General features: G+C 57.6%; 7 protein-coding genes across 7 annotated transcripts; 2 read left to right on the top strand and 5 right to left on the bottom strand.

Annotated features, from left to right (window-relative positions):
- Nucleotides 1-107: 107 nt before the first annotated feature.
- On the bottom strand, nucleotides 108-3,796 carry C8A04DRAFT_10566 (uncharacterized protein; the record flags this gene model as incomplete). The annotated part of the gene is made up of 2 exons (XM_062776632.1): nucleotides 108-3,430; nucleotides 3,541-3,796. 2 exons carry the CDS (start codon nucleotides 3,794-3,796, stop codon nucleotides 108-110), a joined length of 3,579 nt encoding a protein of 1,192 aa, XP_062638880.1.
- A 454-nt stretch (nucleotides 3,797-4,250) lies between these two features.
- C8A04DRAFT_35774 (uncharacterized protein) lies at nucleotides 4,251-8,069 on the top strand (the record flags this gene model as incomplete). Its single annotated transcript, XM_062783293.1, has 4 exons — nucleotides 4,251-5,978; nucleotides 6,755-6,840; nucleotides 6,902-7,567; nucleotides 7,655-8,069. 4 exons carry the CDS (start codon nucleotides 4,251-4,253, stop codon nucleotides 8,067-8,069), a joined length of 2,895 nt encoding a protein of 964 aa, XP_062638879.1.
- Nucleotides 8,070-8,363: 294 nt separating this feature from the next.
- Nucleotides 8,364-9,778, bottom strand: C8A04DRAFT_10633 (Serine/threonine-protein kinase; the record flags this gene model as incomplete). Its single annotated transcript, XM_062776659.1, has 3 exons — nucleotides 8,364-8,917; nucleotides 8,993-9,584; nucleotides 9,659-9,778. The coding sequence occupies 3 exons, from the start codon at nucleotides 9,776-9,778 to the stop codon at nucleotides 8,364-8,366; spliced, it is 1,266 nt and encodes a 421-aa protein (XP_062638878.1).
- Nucleotides 9,779-11,513: 1,735 nt separating this feature from the next.
- On the bottom strand, nucleotides 11,514-14,480 carry C8A04DRAFT_35772 (uncharacterized protein; the record flags this gene model as incomplete). The annotated part of the gene is made up of 2 exons (XM_062783292.1): nucleotides 11,514-13,815; nucleotides 13,921-14,480. The coding sequence occupies 2 exons, from the start codon at nucleotides 14,478-14,480 to the stop codon at nucleotides 11,514-11,516; spliced, it is 2,862 nt and encodes a 953-aa protein (XP_062638877.1).
- Nucleotides 14,481-16,653: 2,173 nt separating this feature from the next.
- On the bottom strand, nucleotides 16,654-17,798 carry C8A04DRAFT_10604 (uncharacterized protein; the record flags this gene model as incomplete). The annotated part of the gene is made up of 2 exons (XM_062776646.1): nucleotides 16,654-17,309; nucleotides 17,399-17,798. 2 exons carry the CDS (start codon nucleotides 17,796-17,798, stop codon nucleotides 16,654-16,656), a joined length of 1,056 nt encoding a protein of 351 aa, XP_062638876.1.
- Nucleotides 17,799-18,098: 300 nt separating this feature from the next.
- C8A04DRAFT_10640 (nucleolar protein 14) lies at nucleotides 18,099-21,004 on the top strand (the record flags this gene model as incomplete). Its single annotated transcript, XM_062776662.1, has 3 exons — nucleotides 18,099-18,398; nucleotides 18,465-18,911; nucleotides 18,968-21,004. 3 exons carry the CDS (start codon nucleotides 18,099-18,101, stop codon nucleotides 21,002-21,004), a joined length of 2,784 nt encoding a protein of 927 aa, XP_062638875.1.
- A 1,052-nt stretch (nucleotides 21,005-22,056) lies between these two features.
- Nucleotides 22,057-25,393, bottom strand: C8A04DRAFT_35770 (glycoside hydrolase; the record flags this gene model as incomplete). Its single annotated transcript, XM_062783291.1, has 2 exons — nucleotides 22,057-23,445; nucleotides 23,504-25,393. The coding sequence occupies 2 exons, from the start codon at nucleotides 25,391-25,393 to the stop codon at nucleotides 22,057-22,059; spliced, it is 3,279 nt and encodes a 1,092-aa protein (XP_062638874.1).
- Between the last annotated feature and the right edge of the window lie 748 nt (nucleotides 25,394-26,141).

Raw genomic sequence — 26,141 nt, 5'->3', positions numbered from 1 at the left:
TGTAACCCGATGTACCATACCCAGATCGTTAATACAACCCAACTGTATATACCCGTCCCACTTCTCTTCCTCCTCCCCCCCTCTAACCCTCACCCCGTCTACACCCCTCACCCCCTCTCTTCCATAGCCCCCTCAACCCCCCCCTCCAACCCCCTCAAAACCCCCCTCCAAGCCTCCTTCCCCTCTCCCTCCGGGCCCTCCTCCACAACCCACCTCAACCACTTCACCAACACCCCCGCCTTCTCCATATCCCTCTCCTCCTTGACCACCCGCTGCAGATACCGCGCGAAAACCTCGACATCTGCCGCATGCGGACCTTCATCGCGCGTGGCTTCGTGCCAGACGGCGATGGTTTCTTTGATTTCGGGGAGGGAGGTTTGGGTGGAGTGGGCGAAGGGGAGTTGGGGGGGTTTGGGGGGGAATTTTATGCGGGGGATGGTACTTGTACCGCTTGTGCTTGGGCCTGTGTTTGTGTTTGTGCGTATGCTGGTGGTGGTGGTACGGGCTGGGGCGTGAAGTTTGAGACTGCGTCGTTGGGCCGCGAGTTTACGTCGGCGGTGGTCCTCGATAACTTCGGCGCGGACGTCCTCGGGGAGTTCGGCGAGAAAGGCCGGGTCGAGGTCTGGTATTGAGCCGTCGTCTGGCCCGCTGGCAGCGTCACTACCGTTGCCATTTCCCGGGTTAGATACCGCAGGCCGAACAGGCGCAAGACTAGTCTGCATAAGACCCGCCTCCGCATCCTGTTGGCGCTCACGCCCACGCCCCCGACTCAGCAGCGATTTACCACCCCCCCTCCTCGGCGGCGTGCCTCGGTCCCGCGGCCGGTGGATGATGCTGTCCTTGCGCGGCGACTGGTGCACGGCGCTTGTTGTGCTCGGCCGTTTCCGGTGGCCGTAAGACGCCAGAACCTCGGCTTTCATATCCTCGGGCAGGGCGTGGAACACTTCCGGGTCGACGTCTGGCGGGATCTCATCTGTCGCGGCAGGACTGTCAGGCCGGGGCGGAACAGCCGGGGAAGCGCTGCGGGAGGGGGCCGAGGGCGGGCGTTTGGCTTGGCGCATGAGTTTGGTGCGGATGTCGTCGGGAAGCTCGGCCAGCACGGCCGGGTCGGCGTTGGATGGGAGGACGAACTGCGTGCCGGTGAGGTTGAGGGGTGAGTTGGCCTTCTCGTCGGCCGCGTTGGCTTTGGCGAGCGCGAGAGCCGGGTGTACTTTGTGTTTTCTCGGTGTCAGGGGATCGACCGAGATGGGGTCTTCCTCGACTTCTTGCCCGGACGAGCGGCGACTTGACGGTTTGACGACAGAAGCAACGCCGTCCACGGCCTCCGTCTTGAGCCGCTTCGCGGGCGGCGGCACGCCAAAGTTGAGCTTTCGCTGGCTGCCCTCGGGCGCAGCCGACGCCTTGATGGGCTCCAGCTTGGTCATCTGCACGCCGAGCCCGCGCAGATCCCCAGGACTAAACTTGTACGATCGTAGAATAGCCACGGCCTCTTTCCCCAGCACCGCGCTGTCGTTAGTAGCCACGCCAAACGCGACGCTCTTGGTAAAGGTATCACACTGCCCATGACCCAAATGCTTCGCCGGGTCCAGCGGCGCGTCCAGCGACCGCCGCATGATCTTCATACTCATATTCTTCCCCTTGACATACTCCCCCAGCAACCGGCGCTCGAGTTCCTTACAGAGATTGCGCACAAACTCCTCGGCCTCGTCCTGGCTGATGAACCGGATGCCCCAGTTCACGTCCGCCGATACCGACTTGCGCATGGGCTGCTCGCCGACCTCGGCGCGGTCGATCCCGCGCGCGTGCTCCCACAGCTTCTCGCCCGTCTTGGGCCCGAGCAGCGTCGTCAGCCGCTCCTTGGACGTCTCCCGCAGGTCCCGGACCAACTTGATGCCGACCTCTTCGAGTTTACCCCCGATGCTGTAGGCGACCCCCGGGAGACTCTCGACTTTCAGGTCGGCTAGCACGTCGAGTACCTCCTCGGGCCGGATCTGGTGCTGACCAGCCGGTTTGGCCTTGCGCAGCGCCACCTTGGCGAGTAATATATTCCCGCCTATGCCGACCGAGACGTGGCAGTCCGTCCGCTTCTTGATCTCCGCCCGGAGACTAGTCGCAATCTCGTCCACTTTCGCCTGTTCCCGGTACATACTCCCCTCCGAAACCCCCACACCCTCGGAGCCTGTGGTATTGAGCACAATATCCGTAACATCAACCAACGCCTCATCTATACTAACACTCTGCACCACACCCCCCACTCCGAGAATAGCATCGTAAAACTGCCGACTAGCCTCCTCATACGCCGGGAAATCATACGGCACCACTTTTAGGTCTGGACACAGCTCCTTGGCCCGCCTCATCCACATGCCATTCTTCACCCCAAACGCCCGGGCCGGGTAGTTGCACGAAGCGATCTCCGACCCGCTGCCGCTGCTGTGCGCCACTACCGCAGGCTTGTCGCGGGCGTCGGGCGCGTGCTGGTTGAGGGAGACCGCACAGAAGAAGCTGTCGAAGTCGACGTGCATGATGTATCGGCGGGTGCCGGGCTTGCGCTTGGTTTTTGTTGGGGCGGGGCCGCGCTCGGCGGCCATGTTCATTAGGCGGGCTTTTAGCTGGGCTTTCCAGGTTGAGAGGTGGTGGAGTCGGCTTTCGGAATAGTATTGTTTGAGGAAATCGGGGTTGGCTGTTGAGGATTTGCGGATCTTGGGGTCTTGGAGGAGGAGGGCGTTGTGCTCTTCCGATGTCATTGGTTTCTCCGCCGCCATCGATTTCTCCGGTGGTTGAGGTGTGTCTCCAGTCTCTTCTGGCTGAGCCTGGTCTGGTGGGGGGGATGTTGGGCCTGAATCTGGAAGCTGTGCGTCGACCGGAGGAACACTCGGCTGCTTCTCCGCGAGGACCTCTTTCGCGAGGCCTTCCTCCGCCAGAATAGGATCTTCCAGCAGCATATCCACATCCAGATCATCAAAATCCTCAATCCCCTCCAACTCCACCGACGCCCCTTTCCTCGACGGCGTCGGTTGAAACGGACTACTCGACCCCTGCCCGCCCAACCTCCCACCCGCTTTCTGTCCCCGTCCCTGGCCCTGCCCGCCCTGAGAAAACTGGCTCGTATAAAAGCTATTCTGCGTCTGCTCGCGATACCCCCGTGGCGACGGCTGCTGCGTACCGCCTATACCACCACCAGCCTGACTTAACAACCTCCCACCCTCAAATCGGATCGTCTTTTGCCGCGGGCCGTCGTCCAGCACGCGGTAGTCCGACCACGGCAGCAGTTTGCCTGCGCGGATCGAGTCGGTCACCCACGCCGGCTTGACGACGCGGTACCGGGCGAAGTCGACTGTCTTGCGCGGCGGCATGGCTGATGCGATGATGTGCGTTGCCATGGTTTTGCCGCCGAGATACTGGAGGAAGGCGGCGCCGTGGAGGACGAGGTCTTTGTGCAGGCTGTGGGGTGTTAGTCAAGTCTACTATGTATTCCGGTTACGTGACAGACTGAATGAGAGACCAAGTGACAGGCCAAGTGACAAGCCAAGTGAGAGAGACCAACGTACACGTGCAGAGGCGGCTGGGTGTAGCCAGTGACATGAGCCACAACCCCCTTAAAGATCTGCGGTGTGTCCCCCCGGGTAGCGCGCAGTTCGGCGTCCAGATTCTGCAGTTTCAGCTGTTTCTTTTCAAAGTACTCGCCGAAGCCGCCAAACGAGCTGGCCGCGTACTCGTCGCCGTCCTCATCGTGGAACTCGTGGTTGGCGATGCGCTTCCGCACGGCCTCGGAGTTTTTCTCGAGCCGGCTGCCCATGTTTTTGGCTTATATGTAGGCAGCACCGAGGGTGATGAACAAGTACTTAGACAGCGGCAGCGGTGGTAATGACATCATGAAAGGTCAAGACTCAGCGAGATATCTACACCTTCATCGTAAAGAGAGGTGGTCAAGACAGAAACTGAGTTTGTGACGAAATGGGAATGCCGCGGCGCAAGGTGCCATGTTCAAGACTTATCATTGACGCCTTGCAGTGGCAAACGCAGTTGTAAATGGGAATGCGACGAAAACGCGCCCTGCAAGTCCCCGAACCCCGCTTTTACGCGCAGTCACATGACAAATACCCCCACACCGTTGCTTTTGATGTTTAGGGTTAGGGTTAAAACTAATCTCGATCGTCGCAGGCACCTTGCAGGCCACTTCCAACTCGAACTCAAACGCAACCTCAACTCCCCATCCAACAACCTCCCTCTCCCGCGCTGTACTCACAACCATGAACAACGACCAATTCCGCCGGCTCCTCCTCGCCAACACCTCCAAATCCAAATCCCAATCCAACCCCTCCCCCAACAACAATGGCGCGTCGTCTCCCCCAGCATCCTCCCGACCGTCCTCCACCGCGGCGCTCGGCTCCCGCCTCAAATCCAGCATCCCCATGACCCCCCGCTCCGTCACCGGTAGCGCCGGCTCCAACACCAACCGATCCACCTTTGCCCGCCAACTCGCCGAACAAAACCAAGCCCCCGATCAAAACAACAAACCCAAAAACAAAAACCAATTCCGCTCCTTCGCCCCTAAAGGCAGTAAACCCGCCCAAGGCTACGTCGATCGCGCACGTACCCGCGAAGAACAAGAAGACGATGAACGGGCGGCGCGGTTGAAAGTGCTAGAGGAATCGTTCAAAAAAGAAGAGATGGATCGGGAGATGTACGATCGGTTACGGGCTGAGGTGGCAGGCGGGGATTTGGGGAGTACGCATTTGGTGAAGGGGTTGGATTTTAGGTTGTTGGAGAGGGTGAGGAGGGGGGAGGATGTTTTTGGGGGTGGGGGGGATGGAGAACTACACAATGGTGGGGGGGCTGGGGGAGAGAAGGAGGGGGACGGGGGGAAGGGAGATGGGATAGAGGGAGAGGGAGAGGATCCGGATGATGCGCTGGAAAGGTTGGAGGCGACGGAGGTGAAGGCTGTGGAAAGGGAAAAGGTGCAGAAAAAGGGCCAGTTCGCCACGACGGGCCTCAACCCAGGGCAGAAACGCTCGCGGAACCAGATTTTGGCTGAACTCAAAGCTGCACGCGCAGCAGCAGCTGCTGCCAAAGCGAAAGAAGCCGAGTCGAGTCTAGGGTCACGGTTCAAAAAAATCGGCGAGAAGAAGACCCCCGGCACGCGGATAGAGCGAGATGGCAAAGGGCGCGAGGTGATGATTATCGTGGATGAGGACGGGCATGAGAGGCGGAAGGTGCGCAAGGTGGACCCGAGGGTTGCGGCGGAGGAGGAGGAGAGGGAACGGGTGATGTTGGCGGCGTCGGGGGAGATTTTGGGAATGGAGGTGCCGGAGGAGGTGAGGAAGAAGTTGGAGGCGCAGAAGGCGGAGGAGGAGGGGAAGAAGGAGATTGAGAGTATCTTTGAGGATGCTGGCTCGGATTATAATCCGCTTGCTGGGTTGGAGGGGTCGGATGAGTCGTCTGAAGAGGAGGGCGAGGCAGAGGAGGGGAGAACGAAAGAGGAGAAGCCGCAGATAAAAGCTACATCCACGGCAATGCCCCCACCACCACGACCAATTCCAAACAACGCCACGACACCCGCATCAAGGAACTACTTCCAAGATTCCAAAACCGCCCTCACCTCATCCGAAACCTACAAAGCCCCCTCCCTCGACGACCCAGCCTTCCGCGCAGCCCTCCAAAAGGCCAAAGCAGCAGGGGCACTGGAAAAGTCCGCAGAAGAACAAAAAGCAGCCGAGCGCGAAGCCCGGCTCAAACAGAAACTCAGCGAGCTGCACCGCGACGACGAGGACATGGACATGGGGTTTGGGTCGAGTCGGGTGGAGGACGAGGCGGATTTGGAGGAGGGAGGTGGAAAGGTGAAGTTGTCTACGTGGGGGGGTAGTGATGGGGATGGTGATGAGGAGGGTGGTGGTGGTGGGAGTGGGAAGACACAGCAGAGGAAGAGAGGGGGGAAGAAGAGGAAGGGGGATAAGAATAATTTTGAGGATGTTATGAGGGTTATGCAGAGGCAGAAGTCGTCGTAGTTTTGGGGTTCGAAAATGGTCACGGACAGTTAAGCTCAATCTGTCAGTTTGGGTTTAACATAGACTTCTAACAATGTTGAACTTGACGGACAAGTACTGTACTGTAAAATACGACAAGTCTCAGTCAGCAGAAGAGAATTGGTTACCTCATCCAACTTCCCGATTGGGTAACTGCGCCAGCTTCTGCTGCTCATGCGATCAGATCCGGTGGACCCTCTGGGTTATCCCTCGACGGTACGCAGCGGAGCAACTGGCACTTGAAACGTCGGTCCCAACAACAATTACCCGCCCCTGATTTCATTCTTTGACTTTCTTTGAAGCCGTGTCGCTTTGTCCAGTACTCTTTGTGACTGCTATTTTGTTGTCTTGTTTCTTTTAGCCTGCATTTCAGACAAGCGGAGGATCAATTCCAAACCGCGTTGTAACTTGCTGCAGCATTCTCTTGTACTGTACTGCGGTATTCTCAACCCTAACCCACCCGTCTCATCTTTCATCCCTCACTCTCATCTCACTTCACGACTATGGCCATTGAAGACACGCGCATTCCGGTCTGGCTGGACTGTGATCCGGGGCATGATGTAAGTTTTTACCCCGCGAGCCATGATGCGGTCCGTCACTCGGCTCGTGCTATTAAAAACCGAGACATCCTTGCCGGAAGATGAATGCGGGGGAAGCGCCGGGATTGACGGACCGGAGTTCGCCGGCCGGATTTGTGAATAGCTTCATGAGTTCTAATTGTTTCCGAATAGGACACCTTTGCCATCCTGCTCGCGGCCTACCACCCAGCCATCCGCATCCTCGGCGTCTCGACCGTCTTTGGCAATGCCTCGCTCGAGTAGGTCCCTCATCCCTCATCTCACCATCACCACCATACAAATACTAATACCAAGACATAGAAAAACCACCCAAAACGCCACCTCCATCCTAACCGCCCTCCACAAAGCCACCGCCATCCCCGTCCACGTCGGCGCCTCCCACGCCCTGGTCCGCCCCCCGATGCACGCCCCGACCGACATCCACGGCCACACCGGTCTCGACGGCACCGACCTCCTCCCGACCCCCACCGTCCCCGCCATCACCACCCCCTCCGCCATCGACGCCGCCTACACCGCTCTGCGCGCCTGCCCCCCCGGAACAGCCTGGGTCGTCGCCACGGGCGCATTCACCAACGTCGCTGGTCTGTTTGCGCGGTATCCCGATTTGGTCGGGCATATCAAGGGGTTGTCGCTGATGGGCGGGGCGCTGGGGGATGGGTTTACGGATGCGGTGTTGGGCGCTGTGGAAGGGGTGCCGAGGGTGGGGAATTGGACGCAGTTTGCCGAGTTTAATGTTTTGGCGGATCCGGAGGCGGCGGAGGGGATTTTTGGGGATAGGGAGTTGGCGGGGAAGACGACGTTGATCCCGTTGGATTTGAGTCATTTGGTGTTGACGACGGAGGAGGTCAGGGGGTTGTTGTTGTATGGGCCGGAGGGGAAAAGGGGGGGAGTGAAGGAGGGAGAGGGGAAGACGAGGTTGAGGACCATGTTGGTGGAGTTGTTGATGTTTTTTGCGAGGACGTATAGGTAAGTCTGGGATATACATAGCCACCCCTGAGAGAGAGATGAAACAGAACAAGAAGGAGACACTAACGCTACGACAAACAACAACAGCGAAGTCTTCGGCATAACCGGCGGTCCCCCCCTACACGACCCCCTCGCCGTAGCCGCCGTCCTAACCGGTCTCGCCGACGACCCCGACCACACCCACCACGCCCACGCGCAGCACGAGATCCCCTTTTGCGACACCAACCTAACCCAAACGACTAGCGACGCCTACCACCCCCCCGCGAGCCGAGAACGCTTCGAAGTGACTGTTGTCACGGAGGGGTCGTACGAGGAAGCGCGGGCGAATAAGACCAAGACGGGACAGATCAAGGCGAGGTTGCTGCCGCCGGGGGAGAAGGGGGTGAGGATTCCGAGGAATTTGGATATTCCGCTGTTTTGGAAGGTGTTGGAGGAGTGTGTGGCGAGGGCGGATGAGGCGATTGCGAGGGATGAGGCTGCTGCTGCTACCGCAGCTCAGTGAAGAACATGTTGGGCTGGGGATTATATATATAGGTTGGATTGTTCAGATTGCGGGAGATAAAGATCTAGAGTCATGACTAGACACGTAGATAAATAGAGTGGCCGCTGTAACCCGCTGTATTTTGATCGGTATTCGCTGATACCACTGGTTTAAAGGCACATTGCCGCCTCAAGCTATAACAAGAAAGACGTGAACCCCCCGTCAAACTAGCCAACGCCCAACACCGCCCACTTGAGAAGAAAGGAGAAGTGCCACGCCCACAGATACACAGACAAGAAACCACCACAGAGAAACTCAAGCCGACCCATCCTCAGGCAACGCCTCCACCACCTCCTCCACCATCTCAATCAACTCATCAATATCCGGCCTCTCACTCGGTTCCACCCTCAAACACTTCCTCACCACCTCCCGAATCGGCTCACTAATACTCTCCTCATCATCCCCACCCCCACTTGGGTTTGCACCTCCACCTGCACCAGCCGACTTCTTCCCCTTCCCCTTCTTCTTCCCCCCCGGCCCCTCATCCGGAAACCGCCAATCCCCCGACAACACACAAATACTCAACGAACCCCCCGTCTCATCCGAGCGCATCTCGAACGGCGATTTCCCCACCAAACACGCGTACAGCGTGCAGCCCAACGACCAGATGTCGACTTTTGTGTCGATGACTGTGCCGGTTTTCACGTCAAAGAGCTCTGGCGCGCGGTACGGCATGGTGCTGTGCTCGGCGGCGGTGTCTTGGGTGGCGATGGCGAGAGACCGGCTGGTGATGGGTAAAGGGGAGACGGCGACGGATCCGAGGTCCATTAGGATGGGGTCGGTGCCGGAGTCGGTGATCATGATGTTGGCTGGGGGTGTATTAGCATAAGTTTGTCTTCTTTGCTAGGAAGGAAAAGGGGGAAAGGGGAAAAGGGGGTAAATACCCGGCTTGATATCACGATGCGCATAACTCCTCTTCGACCCCGGCGTCGCCGTCGGCAACCGCTCATCCTCCGTCAACAACGGCCGGTGATGTTCCGTCTCGTCATCCCCATCCGCCACCTTAGTCCCCCGCGCCCGTGCCCCCTCACCACCACCAACCTCCATCCTCTCCCCACGCGTATCCCCCCCGGCAGCACCATCCTGCCCCGCTGCAGCAGCAGCACCACCCCCCTGGTACTGATGCATATCCTTCATAGCCCTACACACCCCCAAAAACAGCAACATCAACCTCTTCTCAGGGAACCGGGTATGGTTCACCAAGTTGGCGTTGATCATATCCTGCAGGTTACCGCGGCGGTAGTACGGCAGCAGGACATAGACTGTTTTGGATTGCTCGCCGGACCCGCGCTCCGTGGCGATGGAGTAGTCGACGCTGTGGATGACGCCGGGGGAGTGCGCGAAGAGCTTGTAGGCGTCGACTTCTTTCATGGCTTGGGCGACGGATTCGGCGCCGAAGGGACAGCGGATCTTTTTGAGGGCGAAGAGTTCCGAGGTTGAAGTGTCTTGGACTAGGTAGACGTAGGAGAAGCCGCCCTGGACCGATTATTAGCGATTCGTTGCCCCTTCTCTTAAGGTTGAGGGCATTAAAGCTAGGGAGGAGAACGCACCTCGCCGAGCAGGCGCAGGATCTTGAAGCTGCGGCTGTTGATCTTGAGTGTGGGCGAACTAGGGAAGCAGTTGAGACAGCTCCCGAAGGAGGATATGAGGTCGAAAAAGACTTGCGCCATGGCTGCTGTTGCGCGGGGTGTTGAGTTTGAGATACTCGGTAAAAGTTGAATTGACCAGGGAGGTCAATGTTTCGGTTCGTCGTCGTTGTCGTCACTCGGCGCTGAACAACTCAGCGTTCGATCGCGGGATGATCGTCTCGTTCTCGCTTGCTTGCTTCGCCGTCCGTTCCGTGTTGTCCGTTTCGTCGCAAAATTATTGTGGCGATGGGAATGGCAAAATGTCCCGATCACAGCAGAGAAACACCAAATGCCCGTGACGTCTCGGCCCAATTTCGTTACCGTCAAGGTATAATAAACAACGCCCTCAAAATTGTAAAGGAAAAAAGTAAGGGAACAGCCCAGGTTTGTCAATGTCAACATTTGCTGACGGGTACGCAGCTCGATCAGGCGCAGGCGCAGGTGAGGTGGGATTGGTTTGCTGCGCTGGCAAGGGTCCCAGCCGCCGGGCCTTCGACGCGGGCGCTGCAGCGGGGCCGTATCTAACCCTAACCCGCAATATCAACCTTCTTGCCGAGGAACTCGTTTGTCTTCGCAAAAACCGCACTCTCAAGCTTCTGGCGCGACGAACTTGGCTGTTGAACTCGTAAAACTGTTCCCAGTCAATGTGTTCGATACGTACTTGCTACTGACACCTTTACTTCGTTGGTTTATATTAAATTGGCAGCGTTATCGCTGTATTCCCGAGCCTAAACCACATCCGGACGCAAGTTTTTTTCGAATGGCCGAGCAATTCAAGGCGTTGTTTACGTAGTACGCTATCACGTGGCTGTGAACAGGGGTATGGACAGCAAAGAACAGTGGGGCAGTATACCATGACGCCGGCCTCAGCCTCGGGGCGTCGTCATCAAGACGTGAACCCAGACGAAGATGGCTCACGAAGGAGTTGAAAAGGACGAGGTCGAGCAAGGGTTATTGTGTGTTTGCAGCAACCTGGAGGAGAGGATGAATTTGCCGTAATAGCTATCGAGGAACTAGCCTAGCAGGCCGTCGAGGGGGGGGGCTACTTTCAACATCCATTCTGGGAAGTATCCTAACAGTTAGCACGACCACAACAAGAAGCATGACAATATTCTATCCACCTGTACTCTCTGGTCAAGACAAAGTTACATTTGCCTACAGCTCTCTCTACTCATCTGACATAGCCGGCACATTTACTCAGGCCCCCTCTACCATCCCCAACCACCCCCACTTCAACCCTACAAACAATAACAAGATTACAAGCTTTTACTACATCATTATAACAATGAACCAATCCCATCGTTTCACCAACCCATTTTCCCTTACAATCCACCCTGGACATCCATACCTCGCTCAGATGCACACCCACCACCGTGACTCTAGGAGATAAGGTCAACAGGGTAATGTACTGTAGGTAGATACAGTAGGTACTCAGATCAAAATCGTCCTCATCACCCATGAGTTTGGAGTCAGTCAGTCAACTAGCTCGCTCGCCCACTGTAGCTTGCTTGCTTGGTTGCCTTTTTGCTGATACATAAAGCAAAATAAAAATGAAAATGAAAAAGAAGAAAGAAGGTGTGCCCTGACATGGGATGGATGTATCAAACCCATGTATCGAACCACATGACCCAGCATAACCCACATAGCCCAGCATCAGCCAACATCCATCACTCCCAACAATCCCCCGCCTCAGATCTCACAGCCGCTGCTCACAATGTCTCCCTCTCACCTCCCTTAGACTTCACTTCTCTCCCAAAAACCCACCGAGGAAAGAAGCCTAGAAAGCATCCTCAAAAGGACAATCAACACTATCATGTCCATCCCTCTCACACAACGCACACCACTTGCCCGCATCCACCACCCCACTATCCCTTCCCGCCACCGGCCCCGACTCCATCGGGTTCGGAATCGTCCTCACCGTCGGTGTCGTCCCCACTGCCGCTCCATCCTCATTCTGACCGCCCTGAGTCTGAGGCTGGCTCAGAGGTTGAGGCAAGGGAGCAGCCCGGATAGTCTTAACGGGACTCAACGGTGCCGGCGCGCCACCACCGCCGGGTGTGATATCGTGGTACTCGTTTTCTGTTGTTGTTGTCTCGACGGTGTCGTTGGTGGAGGTGAGCGGGGCGCCGTTGTCTGTGCCGGAATCAGCTCCGTCAGTAGTATTGCGTTGCTGTTGTTGGTGTTGTTGTTGCTTCTGCTGCTGGTCCGGTCCAAAGACATTAGTGCATGTGAGGATGTCATGACCAGACGTCTCGCAGATCTCGCACCACAGCGTGGAGTTCTCCGTCGCGGTGCTGTACGTGTCGCTCTCGGGCATCGTGTCGAGGGTGCTGCCGCGGTTGTGCTTGGTTAGCGACCCGGCTTTGTGGGAAGACTGGGATTGCTGCTGTTGGTGGTGGTGGTAGTGGTGCTGATGCTGCTGCTCAGGGCTGTCGATGCGCGGGGGAGCGATGACAGTCGCCCTGGAATCGCGGATCGAATTACGGTCGTTGGATGCCGTTGTCATAGCGGCGCTGGCGCGGTGGCCGGGGCCAATAGCCGTCATGACGCTGCCACGGCGGAGGGTCTCGAGTTCGCGCTCGAGGTCCTCTTCGCGGGAGCTCTTGCTCTCGACCAGGGCGCGTAGCTCGGCGACTTCGCGGTCAAGCTTCTCGCGCGTGAGGCGGTCCTCGATGGACTCGCCCTGGTGCGTGCGGAACGAAGACTGCCGCTGGGCTAACGGTGGCCGATCGGGGTGGTTGCTGTTGTTGTTGGCGTTGTTGTTATCATTAGGTACCGAGTCGCGGCTGAGCGAGTGGATGATGGCTTTGAGCCCGCGGATCTCGTCCTCCTTTTGCTCCAACTCCTTCGACATGGAGCCCCCGTTGACGGCCCCGTTCGCGCCCGGGATGGTAGATTGAGCCTTCTCGCGTTCCCGGCGGAGCTCACTACGCGTCCGCTCGACCTCCCCGCGAAGAAACTCAACCTCCCCACGAGCCTCGGCCTCGCCCCGCCGTGCATCCTCGAGACCTTCTTCAAGTTCCTGTACCAGCTCCTCCAACTGCTTAAGTTGCGCCGCGACGGTATCCACGTCCGCCGTCCTGTCCTGCAGCTCCCGGATATCATGCAGGTAACCCTCGATCCGCTCTTCGTACACACGCTCCGTCTCGCTGCCCGCCATCTCCAAGGTGTCGATCGTGCTCCGGAAGTCGGCGCGGTGCGCGTCAAACTCGGCTGTCAGAGTGGCGATTTTCTCGTTCTTCTCTCGCAGAAGCGCCCGCAGCTGCGCCGAGTCCTTGTCGTCCAGGTCGTCGCGCTGCGGTGGTCCCGGCAAGCCTGGAGAGGTCTCGATGATCCCCTGCAGCTCCGTCAGGCTGGTCTCCATCTCGGCCAGCGCCGCCCCTTGCTCCTTGAGTTGTGTTTCTTTGTCCTCGAGCGCCGCCTTGAGCCGCTCAATCTCCTCGTCTTGCTCGCGACCCCCGGCCCGTGACATGGCCCGCGACGCTGGCCGCACCTTGAGCGCAAAGGACGAGACCGAGCCCATACTACCGTTCGTCTGAGTCCTTTGCATGCCGATGGGCGTGGTGTCGTCGTCGTTGTAGTGCGGGTTCGACGTGGTCCCGAGAACCGAAACACTCCGCGGGCCGACACTACCTTTCCGCGTGTGTCCCGGTATCCGCTGCTTGTTGGGATCACCCGCTGTTCCGCGCACGCTCTGTGCGAACTTGTTAGCCGATGTTGGGCTGCCGAATCTCGAGGGTGGGCCCTTTGGTACCGGTGTCGCGATGGTGGGACGCGGTCCGGGGGTCATCAATCTTCTGACTGGCGACTCCGGCCGTGGCAGCGAGGGGCGCATCTTCTTGCCCAGTGGGCTCGTGGCGCGCGGCGGGCCGACAGACTGGCTGAACTTGGAAACGCCCGGCGTGGGCGGTGTGAAGTTGGTCGCATTGTGGCTCACGACGCGCAGACCGCCGGCGCTGGCTGGTGTCATTGGGAATGAGCTCCCGGGAGGACCTGTGGGTGTCACATCGCGCTTGACGGCTTTCGAGAGGGGGAGGAAGATGCCAGCGCCAGGCTGGGCTGTGGTGAAATAGTAGACGCTGTACAAGGGGTATCCCAGTTAGTTACCGTGGCCAAACATGAGGCCGAGAGGACCAAAACAAATAGCAACAAGAAACAGCAAGTCAATAATCTAGCAAACTCACCCGTCAACATCGCCGCTGTTCTTTCCCCTAGGCGCATGGTCAGAATGCAGCTCGACGCCAGCAAAGTTGCCCTTGCGCCCAGCGACTGAGCCAATAAATCGGACAGTGCCCGTCATGTTCCCCGGCACATCAACCGTGTCGCCAATAGCGACACCATCATCAGCAGCACCGGCCCCGGCACCGGGACCCCCGCTGTTAAAGCGGCCCGGCGTGTGTGGAAGCGGCATGGTAGATGTAGTAGGGGTAGTCGCGGTAACGGTAGGAGGCGTGTCACCGCTTGTCAAGACTGAGTTGTAAGCGTAACCCTCTGAATCGTCCGGGATCGCAGCCAACGAGTTCTGCGTGAGCGCTGCAACCGACCCCTTGCGCGCAAGCGCCGGCGGAAAGAGGCGCGACGGCGAAGGCAACGGTGGATGGGCCTGCGCCTGGCTCCCACTGTATAGCTGGTTCAGGTTTGGCGTTGATGCGGTCGCTATGCCGGAGCGGCCGCCGGGTCGTCGAGATAGGGTGTGTCGGGTGGTGGTGTTGTAGGTTGAGGTGGTGGTCGTGGTGAAAGACATGTTGTTGGCTGCACGCACCTAACTAAAAGTAACCTGGAAGGTTAGGTGTGTTGGGCCGGCCGGCTGGGCGCCCTGGCGACCGCCCGTCTTTAATTGTTTACACCCCACTGCTGGTTGGAGGGGCCCTGGTTTTTGTGGTCCTCCCCAGGGGGGTGCGCTGGGGAAGCACTGAACGTCCGGGCCTAGGAAGCGCTCCCGCTGAAAACCCGCTGTGGTGCCCCTGGACCAGTCAGCAGCCACGCACGGCTAGGTGGTCGGGATCCAGCGAACCAGAGAACCCACTCACGGTCCGAGCAGCAGAATCCACCCAAACCTCTCGTCCCTTCCTCAGGCTTTTAGGGCAGTGGCGCAACGGCAAACTATCCAACTTCGGAAGGCTCTGATGAACCTTGGAAGTGCGGTTGGCAATTCCAAATTCCTGCCAATCCAATGGTCCGGTGGGAGGTCGCAGTTTCGCTTCTTTCGGGAGGTCGTCAGGCGGTCGTCATGAGAGGGAAAACAAAAAGCGAAAGCTCCAGCCACTCGGGTCAATGATAGAAGGGTTGCCGCCGCTTTGGTCGCTTTGTTCGTTTCGGAAACAACCTGGAAAAGACGAACGAACACGGACAATCCTCCTTGTCCCGGATCCCGGCCGTCGTCTCGGGTCTCCGCGTTAACGTTTAAAACGTTTTGCACCGTTGGCCTTAGGTTATCCAGAAACCTGGAACGTCAGGTGACGCCAAGGCAGAGTTGCCACTGAACGGGAAGGGGCTGTCCGAGAGAGATCGACGGGCAGGATGGGAAGGAGACATGGGAGAGAGAAAAAGGACAAAAAGATGGCGTTAAAGGGAAAATCAGAGTCGAAGTGGATGACAACACAGCAAGGCGCCCCAGTCATCCGGTTCAGGAGAGACGTCTTGTGCTACGGTCATTCGCCCAACTGTATTTTCCGTTGCGAGATCTCATTGGGGTCAAATAGTTTTAAATCCCAGAGGAAGATCTCCCCAGTGTTTCCCGCCGCGGAGCGGGCTGCAAACGAAGGAAAGGGGGAAAGGGTCTCAGGGTCCCGTGTTCCAAATTCGGAGATTTTGCGGTCTAACATAACACTGACATTGACTGACGGCTTGACTAGGCATTATGAATGCGGACAACAACATGTGCCCCTGTCTCAGTGTCAGGAAAAAAAGAGTCAATTATTTCCGAACAAAGGCCCGCCAGTTCTGACGGCATTAATTTTCCTAGAATTCGTAAATTTCGCATTCAATCACAAACGGACATCACAAAAGCAACAACTCCCATGTTGTTGCTGACGTTCGGATCAACAAACGGTGGCCCGGGAAACGAATAACCAACCCGCGGGGCCTTGGTCCGGCCCTGGTTCCCGTCTATCAATGCTACGCTGCCACGCTGGCAGGCACGCAGTTGCATAACGTTCGTTCATCAGCATCGAGAAGCTCTTTGCACGAATCCGAGCGAGGAACCATTCGCAGTCAACCGACCATATCGGTGATGAAAAGATGGGTGTGTTAGCTAACTGCTCTAATCTACCTCTCCTTCATCCAAGCCGTCGCGGCCCATTCAATTCAGCAAAACCCGGATAATTCGCACCCGCATCCATCCATCCATCCATCAGCTCAACCCCATCGTACCGCTCGCCGGGACAGCCCGCCTGCCGTGCTTCCAAAGGAAGTCTTCGTACGACCGGCCTGCTGTTGTACCCGCGGTTCTGTACACTAACACAAGTACACTAACCAACTAAAACATGATCATTTTGTCCGACGTCCATCCTCTTAGCGTCGCCCATTGAACCGGCTCTGATTCCGGCATCTTCCGTCGCATTTCCACCCAGTTTTTCCAAACGACCCCCGCGCGTCTGGAACATGCCATGTCAGTTCCCGCGACACCCGCCCAGCGTCACAAGCGGTGCCTGGATCGCACGCTTGGAAAAAGGCGCGCGGGACGGGGGATCTGATCCCAGGTTATCTGGGCCAGCTGTAGATCCCCCATTCTTTTCGGGCCGCCTTCTCAACGCAAAACGTGCTGCCGTGTGGTCAGTGGACTGCTCACATATTGGTACATACAAAGTGTACTTCGTACTGTGTAGGAATGTTGAGGCGATTGAACCCGGGATCGACACGCGGCGTGGGTGTGATAAGATATGCTTTTTCCTTCGTCCCCTTCCTGCCCTGCCCCTTCATCCACTCGTAGGTGATTCCGGTCGTTGGATGATATCATCACTATTCAAAGGCCGGGACCCATCATTCAACACAATCGCTTCCCTATGACGGTGCCGCACCCGCTGCTCCTCCACCGACTGCGCGCTCTGCAACGACCGTAACAAGACCCGCGCCCGCTCATCCTCCCGGAGGCCGTTGACGTCAATGTTATTCGGCAGCAGCACGCTAAACCGCTCAATCATGGGCTGACCGCCGTCGTTTATTTCGATCTCGACGTCGCTGTCCGGCGGAGACTCGGGCTCTTGGAGGCCGGCTATCTCCAGGGCCTCGAGGCCGATATCGGTGGACCGGACCGACGCGATGATGTCGGTGATGCGGTTGCGCCGGGTGCGATAGTAGTGCGAGAAGTTGCTTCGGCGTGTGTCCAGGTCGGCGCCCCAGTTTTGCTTGGCTAGCCATTTCTCGACGAACTTGGCTTTGATGAGTTTTTGGGGCCCGTAGTTGTTTAGGAGCTGGCTAATGAAGATGAGGCAGAGCTTCTCTGTCATGTCGCGCAATGGGAACTCGTCCCAGTCCTCTTGCCCGAGTACTTCTTGCTCCGGTTCGAGGCATAGTTCCAGTGACCTGACGAGGGCGGCGTAGGCTTTCCAGTGATGCAGTGCCTCAAGGCTTTCTGTGAACTTATTAGTCCCACTATTTTTGGGCGTTGTCCAAGACCAGCAACACGAAAAAAACATTTAAAAATCCAAATCCAGCACCTACGTGGATCAGTAATAATAGCCAACGCCCTCAAATTCTCCATCCGCTCGTCATAATCCGGCCTCGTGATACCCCACAACAACCTATCCACCGTGTCCCGGTCATTCACAGCCCGATCGCACACAATCTTAGAGGCCGTCTCGCGGATCGCGTGGTTGTAGTGATGAAGCATAGTGTCTAGGGTGTCCAGCTTCAGGGCGTCCTCAGTCTCCTGCGTGATGTACTGCGTCTTCGGCTGAGGCGGCTTAATCTCAGCTTCGTCGCGCCACTTGCGTAGCAGGAAGCGCAGGCCCCAGAGCCAGCCGACGGTGTGTATGGCTAGATATCCGTACATGACCCGGTCATCTTGGACGGCCCGGGTGAGCCATCCGAGGGCGAGTCCGGGGAAGCGGGCGGTGGCCATGGTTAGCCGGTAGTGGTGATGAATGATTTGATGGTTTGAGATGTTGAATTGTTGATGTATGAGCGAGGCCCCACAGCAACCACCAGTAAACCCTTGTTTGCTGCGTCAGAAGGAGCGTTAGCGCTGGACTGCAGTGTTACTGCCGGCGACCACCGCCAAAATTTTCCCTACTAGTGGGGCAACTTGCATGCCCATTCAAAATTTCTGAGAACCACGGACTTTAGAAGCTTCCATCAACTCTTGCGACAAGCCGTAACACCCCCCCAACGGCATCGCACCCGGCCAATCAATCCCACCAACATGGCCGGCTCTCAATTGAAGAGGCTCAAAGCCTCTCTGCGCGACCAGGGAATTATCGGTCCCCAACAATCCAAGAAGCAGAAGCGCAAGAATGCCGAGGAGCAACGGGCAAGACCCGACAAACGGCTGCAGCGCGGCGAGGCTCTGGCCAGCATCCGCGAGCAGTTCAATCCCTTTCAATTCAAGACCAACGCCCGCGGACCAAAGTTTGAGGTCACCACCAACAAACCGGTCAATGAAAAGACGGCGATGGGGATCAAGGGGCGGCCGGGAGTGGCCAAGGCCGCGGGCGAAGAGAGGGTATGTCCAATGTTATAGGGGTATGGGACGATGGGAGTGTATGGTTGCTAACGTGTACAAAACCAGCGACGACAAACGATTCTTGTGGAAATGCAAAGGCGCAACAAGGTCGGCGGGCTCATCGACAGGCGATTCGGCGAGGACGACCCCAACATGTCGCTCGAGGACAAGATGATCGAGCGGTTCACCCGAGAGCAGCAGCGTAATCACAAGAAGAGCGCCATGTTTGACTTGGAGGACGACGACGAGGCCATGGGCGGGCTGACCCACTTGGGCAAGCCTCTATTTGACGCCGAAGACCTACCGCCTTTGAAGGATGACTTCGACGAGGAAGACCTCCCTTCGGGAGATGAGTCGGACGGGTCGCGCGCCGAGAGGAGGATGCTGAAGCGGCAGCGCCTTACGGATGCTGCTGATGGACCGGAAGAGGAGGAGGATGGCCAGCCGGACCGGAAAAAGACGAAGAATGAGATCTATCAGGAGATTATCGCCAAATCTAAGCAGCACAAATATGTAAGTTTCATTCTGGCAGCGGCATGACAAAGGCTAGTTTTCTGACTTTTTCTCAGGAACGGCAAGCACTCAAAGACGAAGATGACGAGCTTCGGGCCGAACTCGACGAAGCCCTGCCGGAGTTACAGGCCCTTCTTTTCCAACGACAAAAGCCGCCATCAACCGCAGCGGGTGCCACCGTCGCTACGGGGCAGATGAAGGCTGCGCTGGAGAAAGATTACGATATACGGGTTAAGCAGCTCGCAGCAGATAAGCGGGCGCAACCGGCAGAGAGGACGAAGACGGAGGAGGAAGTGGCAGAAGAGGAGTCCAATCGGCTCAGGGAACTCGAGGAGAAGCGGTTAAGGCGCATGCGTGGAGAGGCGATTGAAGAGGATGATGAGGAGGGCGACGGCGACGAGGAAGACGGGAAGGGCGAGAAGAAGAAGAAGAAGGGCAAGGGTGCGGCGGCTGAAGAGGTGTACGACCCGTTCAACACCGAGGAAAACGACGAGTTCGGGCTGGGCAAGGGAGTCAAGTATCGGCCGACTGCGACGGAACTGGGATTTGACGACGAAGACGATTTCTTGATCGACGACGATCTCGTGGCCAGCGGCTCCGATCTCGAACTGGAGAGCGACGCGGACGAGGACGACAGCGATGACGAGGCTGGGTCAGGCTCAGGCTCGGACGACGATGATGACGAGTTCGTTAAGGGGATCTTAACCGAGGCGGTCACCAAGGACCCCATTTTCCGGGTTTCAGAAGGCAAGGGAGACGACGAGAACGGTATTCCGTACACGTTCCCGTGCCCGCAAGACCACGAGGAGATGCTCCGGGCGTTCGAGGGGATCGAGGTTCCGAAACTGCCCGTAGCCGTCCAGCGGATCAGGGCGTTGTACCACCCGAAGTTGGACAGTAAGAACAAGGAGCGGCTCGGGCGATTCTCCCAAGTCCTCGTCCAGCACGTAGCCTACCTAGGCGACCGATTCGAGCTGCACTGGTTCCCGGCCCTGGAGAGTTTAACCCGCCATATCCACTCCCTGGCCAAGTCGTTCCCGATCGAAGTGGCCAAGGCCTACCGTGCGCACATCCAGGAGATCGAGCAGGAACGGCCGTTGGCCCTCAGCGTGGGGGACCTCCTCGTGCTGACCGCCGTCGGCACGACGTTCCCGACCTCTGATCACTTCCACCAAGTCGTCACGCCGGCCATGCTCGCGATCGCGCGGTACCTTGGGCAAAAGATCCCCCAGACACTTGCTGACTACGCCACGGGCACCTACCTCGCCATCCTCGCGCTCCAGTATCAGCAGTTCTCCAAGCGCTACGTGCCCGAGCTGATGAACTTTTGCCTCAACACCCTCTGCGCTCTCGCACCGGAAGCCCCCAGCAAGCTGGGCGGCTTCTTCCCCATCCACGAACCCGCAGCCGGGATCCGTATCAAAAACGCCCACAAGACCACCATCCGCAAACTCACCTGCGCTGACTGCCAACCCAACTCATCCTCATCATCACCACCGGCCGCATCCGCCTCCCTCAAAGTCGCTATCCTCAACACCACCACAACCCTCCTCAAAACCGCCGCCGAAACCTGGCATACCCTGCCCTCTTTCCCAGAAACCTTCACCCCGGCCCTCCACATCCTCCACCATCTCACCTCCTCTTCTTCCACCCCCCACCTCCCCCCGACTGTCATCACAACCTTCACCGACACCCTCACCCCCCACCTAACCCGCCTCCTCCGGCTCGCCCACCTCACCCGCCGGCCCCTCGAACTCCATCACCACCGCCCCCTCGCGATCCGCACCTACATCCCCAAATTCGAAGACTCCTTCGACCCCGACAAGCACTACGACCCGGACCGCGAGCGCGCCGAACTGGCCAAGCTCAAAGCCGAGCACAAGCGCGAGCGGAAGGGCGCGATGCGCGAGCTGCGCAAGGATGCGGCGTTTATGCAGCGGGAGAATTTGCGCGTCAAGAAGGAGCGCGATGCGGCGTACGAGAAGAAGTACAAGCGGTTGGTGGCGGAGATCCAGGGGGAGGAGGGGAAGGCGGCGAACGAGTATGCGAGGGAGAAGGAGGCCAGGAAGAGGAAGGCTGCACGGGGGAGGTAGTAATGAGAAGTATATGTCTGGAGACGGAATGTGTGGTTGGTTGGTTGGTGTGTTGGAGTTCCAGGTCTACTATATACTACCCGTCCAAAACAAAGCTTCATCACCTCATGCTCCATCATATCCTCACCCCCCTTATCCCTTTTGTTTACAAACAAACCCCTGAGACTATTTACATTTAGCATGCTACAACACATCCACTCTAGACGGTGATCACCCCAGAATAGCACGACAGCCCGAAACCGCCGTCTCTCACAAAACTGCTTCTCCTCGCAAAAAACGCCTCCATAACCAGATTTTCCCCACAACCACAACAAATCCCGTCTCAAAAAAGTCCACTCGCCCACACGGCGTTTAATCACCCACGTCAATATTTCTGCTATCACGCTCAAATTGAAGTGCTGTCGCCGTGTTTTAAGCCCTTCCTCGACCTCCAAACTCGAGGTTTGGCCGACTGGTCTAAACCGCTGGCCCGGTGACAGGGGTGTGTGCTAGCATGTACAACCCTAACCCTTGATGATGAACGTTGCTCTCTCACTCCCAGCGTCTCATTCTCTCTCTCTCTCTCTCTCCTTTGACTTTTCTGTTTTCAAGGATGGTATTTACTCAATATTTGTTTTTTCAAAAGAAAAAGCCAAAGGAAAAAAGAAAATCAAAAAGCTCACCACCCACCTCCTCCATTGGAACAGCTACGAAAATCCCGAAGGATTTTTCTCAGGTGCCCCCTCCCTGAGTCGAAGTCAGGAAGGGGAGCAGGCAGGCAGTACCGCGTACTGCCCGCATCCCCCCAAATGCGCCATCCGCGGTTGGGTATTTGCCGGATGGGGGGGTTGTTGGGAATTGGTAGCGGAAGGGGGGTTTATAAAGGCCTGTGTGGGATTTGGGAGGGAAGGAGGGAAGGTACTGTGTAAAAGCATGGCTACTGTACTGTACAGTATCTCGGGTGAAGTCATTCTGTTCGCACACCTATCTTGATCGCCTACATAAACATGGTCCTCACTACACTGGCAGCTCTTAGAATACACACACAACACACCAGATCCTCACAGAGACCCCTACGCCAACTGTAGCCTATATGTAGCCACCTCAAACGGCCGCAAGTCCACCTCGAACTCCTGCCCCCCATCACCACCACCCCGAGACCCCACCAAAGCCACTTCCTCCAGCTCATCCTCTAACAAATTCACCTTGGTCACCTTCCTCACATTCCACGCCTCCGCGATAGCCACCGTGCCACGAGCCCGGCCACCCAAGCTGTCATAGATACGCACGATCACACTCTGGCCCGCGCGTTTCGGCAAGTCGTCCGTCGACACGTCCTCGTCATCCTCGCCACGCTTGACCGTGTCGATGACGAGGGCGTCGCTAGAGCCAGCCACCAAAGAGACAGGCGCTTCGGAGAGGGTAACCAGGGCGGATGGCGTCAGACCGGCCGTGGAAAGCAGCTTGAGCGGGCTGTTGAACTCGATGGCGCGGCGGACAGTGGTGTGCGACAGGGCGCCGCGATGGGGCAGAATGGCCCAACGGATGTGGTGAGTGCCCATATCGGCGTAGGCATCGGGAGCCTTGGAGCTGCGCAACAGCGAGAGGCGCATGACGTTGCCGGCGGTTGCGAAGCCGTACTTGGAGTCATTGAGTATCGACACGCCGTAGCCGTGCTCCGACAAGTCGGCGAAACGGTGCGAGCAGACCTCGAACTTGGCCATGTCCCACGACGTGTTGTAGTGCGTCGGGCGGCGCACCACACCGAACTGGGTCTCGTACGAAGCCTCCGTGTTGCGCACATCGACGGGGAACTCGACCTTGAGGAACTTCATCGTCTCGTGCCACTCCACCTCGCTCTCAACCTCGACGATGGATTGTTGTCCGGGCAGAGCAGCAGCAAGTGTGATCACCGTCTTGATGGACGACTTGTCGCTGATCCTTGTGGTCGTAATCAGGCTGACACTGTGCTTCTTCTTCTCGTGGATCTGCGTCTCGCCCGAAGGGAGCGCCTTGCGTGTCTCGAGATGGAATACCTCAACATCCCACGCCTGCCAGTACAGCGGCTTGTCATCAAAGATGACATACTGGTTGGCCTTCTGGCCCTTGGGAATGACCTCGCGCCCAACGTCCCGGTCGTAAAGGGAGGTGATGACTCCGGCTTCGACTCTGACTCGCAACTGATCGTTTTGCAGAACAAAGACGTTCTCCGAGACCTCCTGGACGGACACCAGGGGCTTCTCCTCACTGGTCTTGAGAGTCCGAAGCTTCATCACAGTCCCGCTCCCGCAGGCAACAGCGGCTTCAGTGTCCGAGATGTTCACAATCTCCCTGCGGTGCCACGGGAGCGTGTTCAGGGCAACTCCCTCTGACACCGTAGTGCTCTGAACCCGGGAAACCCCGAGGACTTTCGAGACGTCTTTCAAAACGCTTTCGGCGGTCGAGAACACCTCGGCATACATCTGTCCCCAGTTAGCATCCGCGTCTCGGCTCTCTATCATCTCTGCCACTAGCACATACCTCGTCTGACTCGCGATAAGCCATCTCGATCGAGCTACCGGGAAGACAGTCGTGGAACTGGCAAAGTAGCACCCTCTCCCACATGTAATCAATATCCTTCTTCGGGTACTTGTACGACTTGTCCTTGATCGAGGCGATGGTAGCCAGGAGCTCCAGATCCCGGAGCACCACTTCTGCATGGCGGTTGTTGCGCTTGTTGTTCGACTGCGTCGTGTATGTCCCGCGGTGGAACTCAAAGTACAGCTCGCCGTACCACGTCACGAGATCGTCCGCCTTGCGCTCAATTTTATCAAAGAAATCGTCGACTGAGTCGCCCATATGCACACGGGGCAGGAGGCCGACCGTGTCGCTGATGCCACGACACCTGCGAAGCTTCTCAATGTGCTGCCAAGTCGGACCGCCGCCGCCGTCACCTTTGCCAAAGACGAGCAGGGAGGTAGCATCCTGATCCAGAGACTTGTGCTGCGACATGCTGCGCTTGACATCGCCAAAATGCGCTTCAGCGGTGTAGGTTTCGGATGGAGGCATGTGGGCGACAACCTGGCTTCCGTCCAAAGCAACCCAGTTGAAGGTGGTGTGGGGGAAGTTGTTGATGTTGTTCCAGCTAAGCTTCTGCGTGAAGAAACGCGTCATGCCAGCCAGGCGGCAAAGCTGGGGCAGTTGGCTGGAGTACCCAAATGTGTCGGGCAGCCAGAAGGTCTGGCACCGGCTCCCAAAGTTGCTCTCGAAGAAGCGCTGGCCGTATATGAACTGCCGGGCCAGCGCCTCGCCGCTCGGCATGTTGGTGTCGTGCTCGACCCAGCTGCCTCCGATGGGGTGGAAGCGACCCTGGGCAACCTTCTTCTTGACCCGCTCGAAGGCGGTGGGATACAACTCCTTCAGCCACTTGAACTGCTGGGCCTGGGAGCAAGCAAAGTTGAGCTCCGGGTAACGGTCCATCAAGTCGCACTGGCTGGACCACGACCGGGCCACCTTCCGCTTGGTCTCGGCAAAAGGCCACAGCCAACAGCTGTCAATGTGGCAATGCCCGATGCCATAGACGACCGGTTCTTTCCCGCTATTGTAAACCTTGTCGGAGTTGACGTTCGAACCGATGTACTCCTCGGCGATCTCACGGCAGGTCTTTAGCGACCCCCTGTTGTCAACCTCAAAAGCTTCGATGATCTCGTTGCACGTCTTGAGCGCCTTGTGCTGCTCCCAGGAGTTTTCGGGGAACTCCCTTGCCGCGTCGCCGATAATCCAGATGTCAATATAAAGCTGGCGGGCGTCTGGGTCCACGGCGACGATCTCGGCTCGGTCGAGGCGGAAGTACCTGTTCGGGTCTGGTGGTTGGTTGGCGTCTCCGCCGGGAGCGTTGCCAAACATGCCGTTGCAAGCCATTTCAATGTAGATGGTGTGTTCCTTTCCATCGCGGAATGAGTCTGGGATAATCCATTCCACGCGCTCGCCGCCGCCAGTGAGACCCTGGAGCGGGTGACCGTCCTCCCTCCACACCAAGCCCTCATTGTTTCCGTCCCAATGGAGCTCGAGAAGCCTCTTCTCACGGAGCTCCTCGGGCACCTTTATGACCACCCGAAACCAGTGGGTTGTCCACGATGGGCCAAACCACTCGCCCACTTTCGTCTTTGTGAATTTTTGAGACGTGGCGTTCTTGAAGGTCGGCCGAGTCTGGTCGGGGGCGTGCCATACCGAGAGCTGGACGTGGGGCTCGCCAGACACGACCGCCTCCTTCATCAGGGCGAGGAGATTCTGGTGTTCGTACTGGCCGGTCGAGTAGAACTGGTTGATCCGGTCCTTGTAGATCTTGCTGATCAGTTGGCCCACGGGCTTGGGGGCCCGGAGCGGGTAGTCGTTTCGCGGGCCCTTTTGGTTTCGTGTTTCGCCACCCATGATGCCGGCGTAGGAGGTTGCGTTCGGGGAGGGACTGGATTATGAGGGTTACGGTGGTAGGATTGAGGTTTCGGAGGTCCAACTGGCTTCAAGAACTTTGAAATCGGAGGCAGAAAGCTCACTAATTTGAGCTGGAGTTGTGTGGTATCTGTTCACCGTCGATTGTCTCGGTGTACGGAGTACCCCGTAGTTTCCGGTCGACAACCCCACTCTCAATACGAGTTGAGCAGTGAAATTGGAGGTCACGATCGCGGATCAGCTTTAGATAGAAAACCCGAGGACGATTAAAACACTAGGCACTGGGAAAATATTGGGTGAAGTAGGCAGAGTTATCCGTACAGAGTACGTGAACCAAGGAAGGAGTGAGTTACACAGGAACGGAAGGCGAGGTGGTTGGTGGTGGCCTGGTGATTGGGGAAGCTGCAATGGACCCCGGCCGGCATTGACAGGGGGGCAGCTGCTGTGACACCCCCCGGCTGGTTCCCCGCAATCCCAGAGGAGCCCGCAGAACCAATGAGAGACCGGGCTGATGCCTCTTCCGCCACCACCCGCCGATCATCTCTGAGAGTCCAGGTCTTTTGTGACTTCATCGTCCAACCCATCTGATATTGGTTCTTCATGTCCTGGATATTAAAGAATGATTTGATGGTCATTCGGACAGTCTCACAGAAACTGGATGGTCTTCGATAAGACTTATTCACCCTGCTGGTTTCTCACCTGCCCATCGCCGTCAAACATGAGACCGTCT

The sequence above is a fragment of the Dichotomopilus funicola genome, assembly GCF_033296635.1.
Source record: "Dichotomopilus funicola strain CBS 141.50 unplaced genomic scaffold C8A04scaffold_15, whole genome shotgun sequence".
In the NCBI taxonomy this organism is placed as follows: domain Eukaryota; kingdom Fungi; phylum Ascomycota; class Sordariomycetes; order Sordariales; family Chaetomiaceae; genus Dichotomopilus; species Dichotomopilus funicola.
Note: the sequence above shows the minus strand (reverse complement) of the source record. Positions and strands in the feature narration are given on the sequence as shown.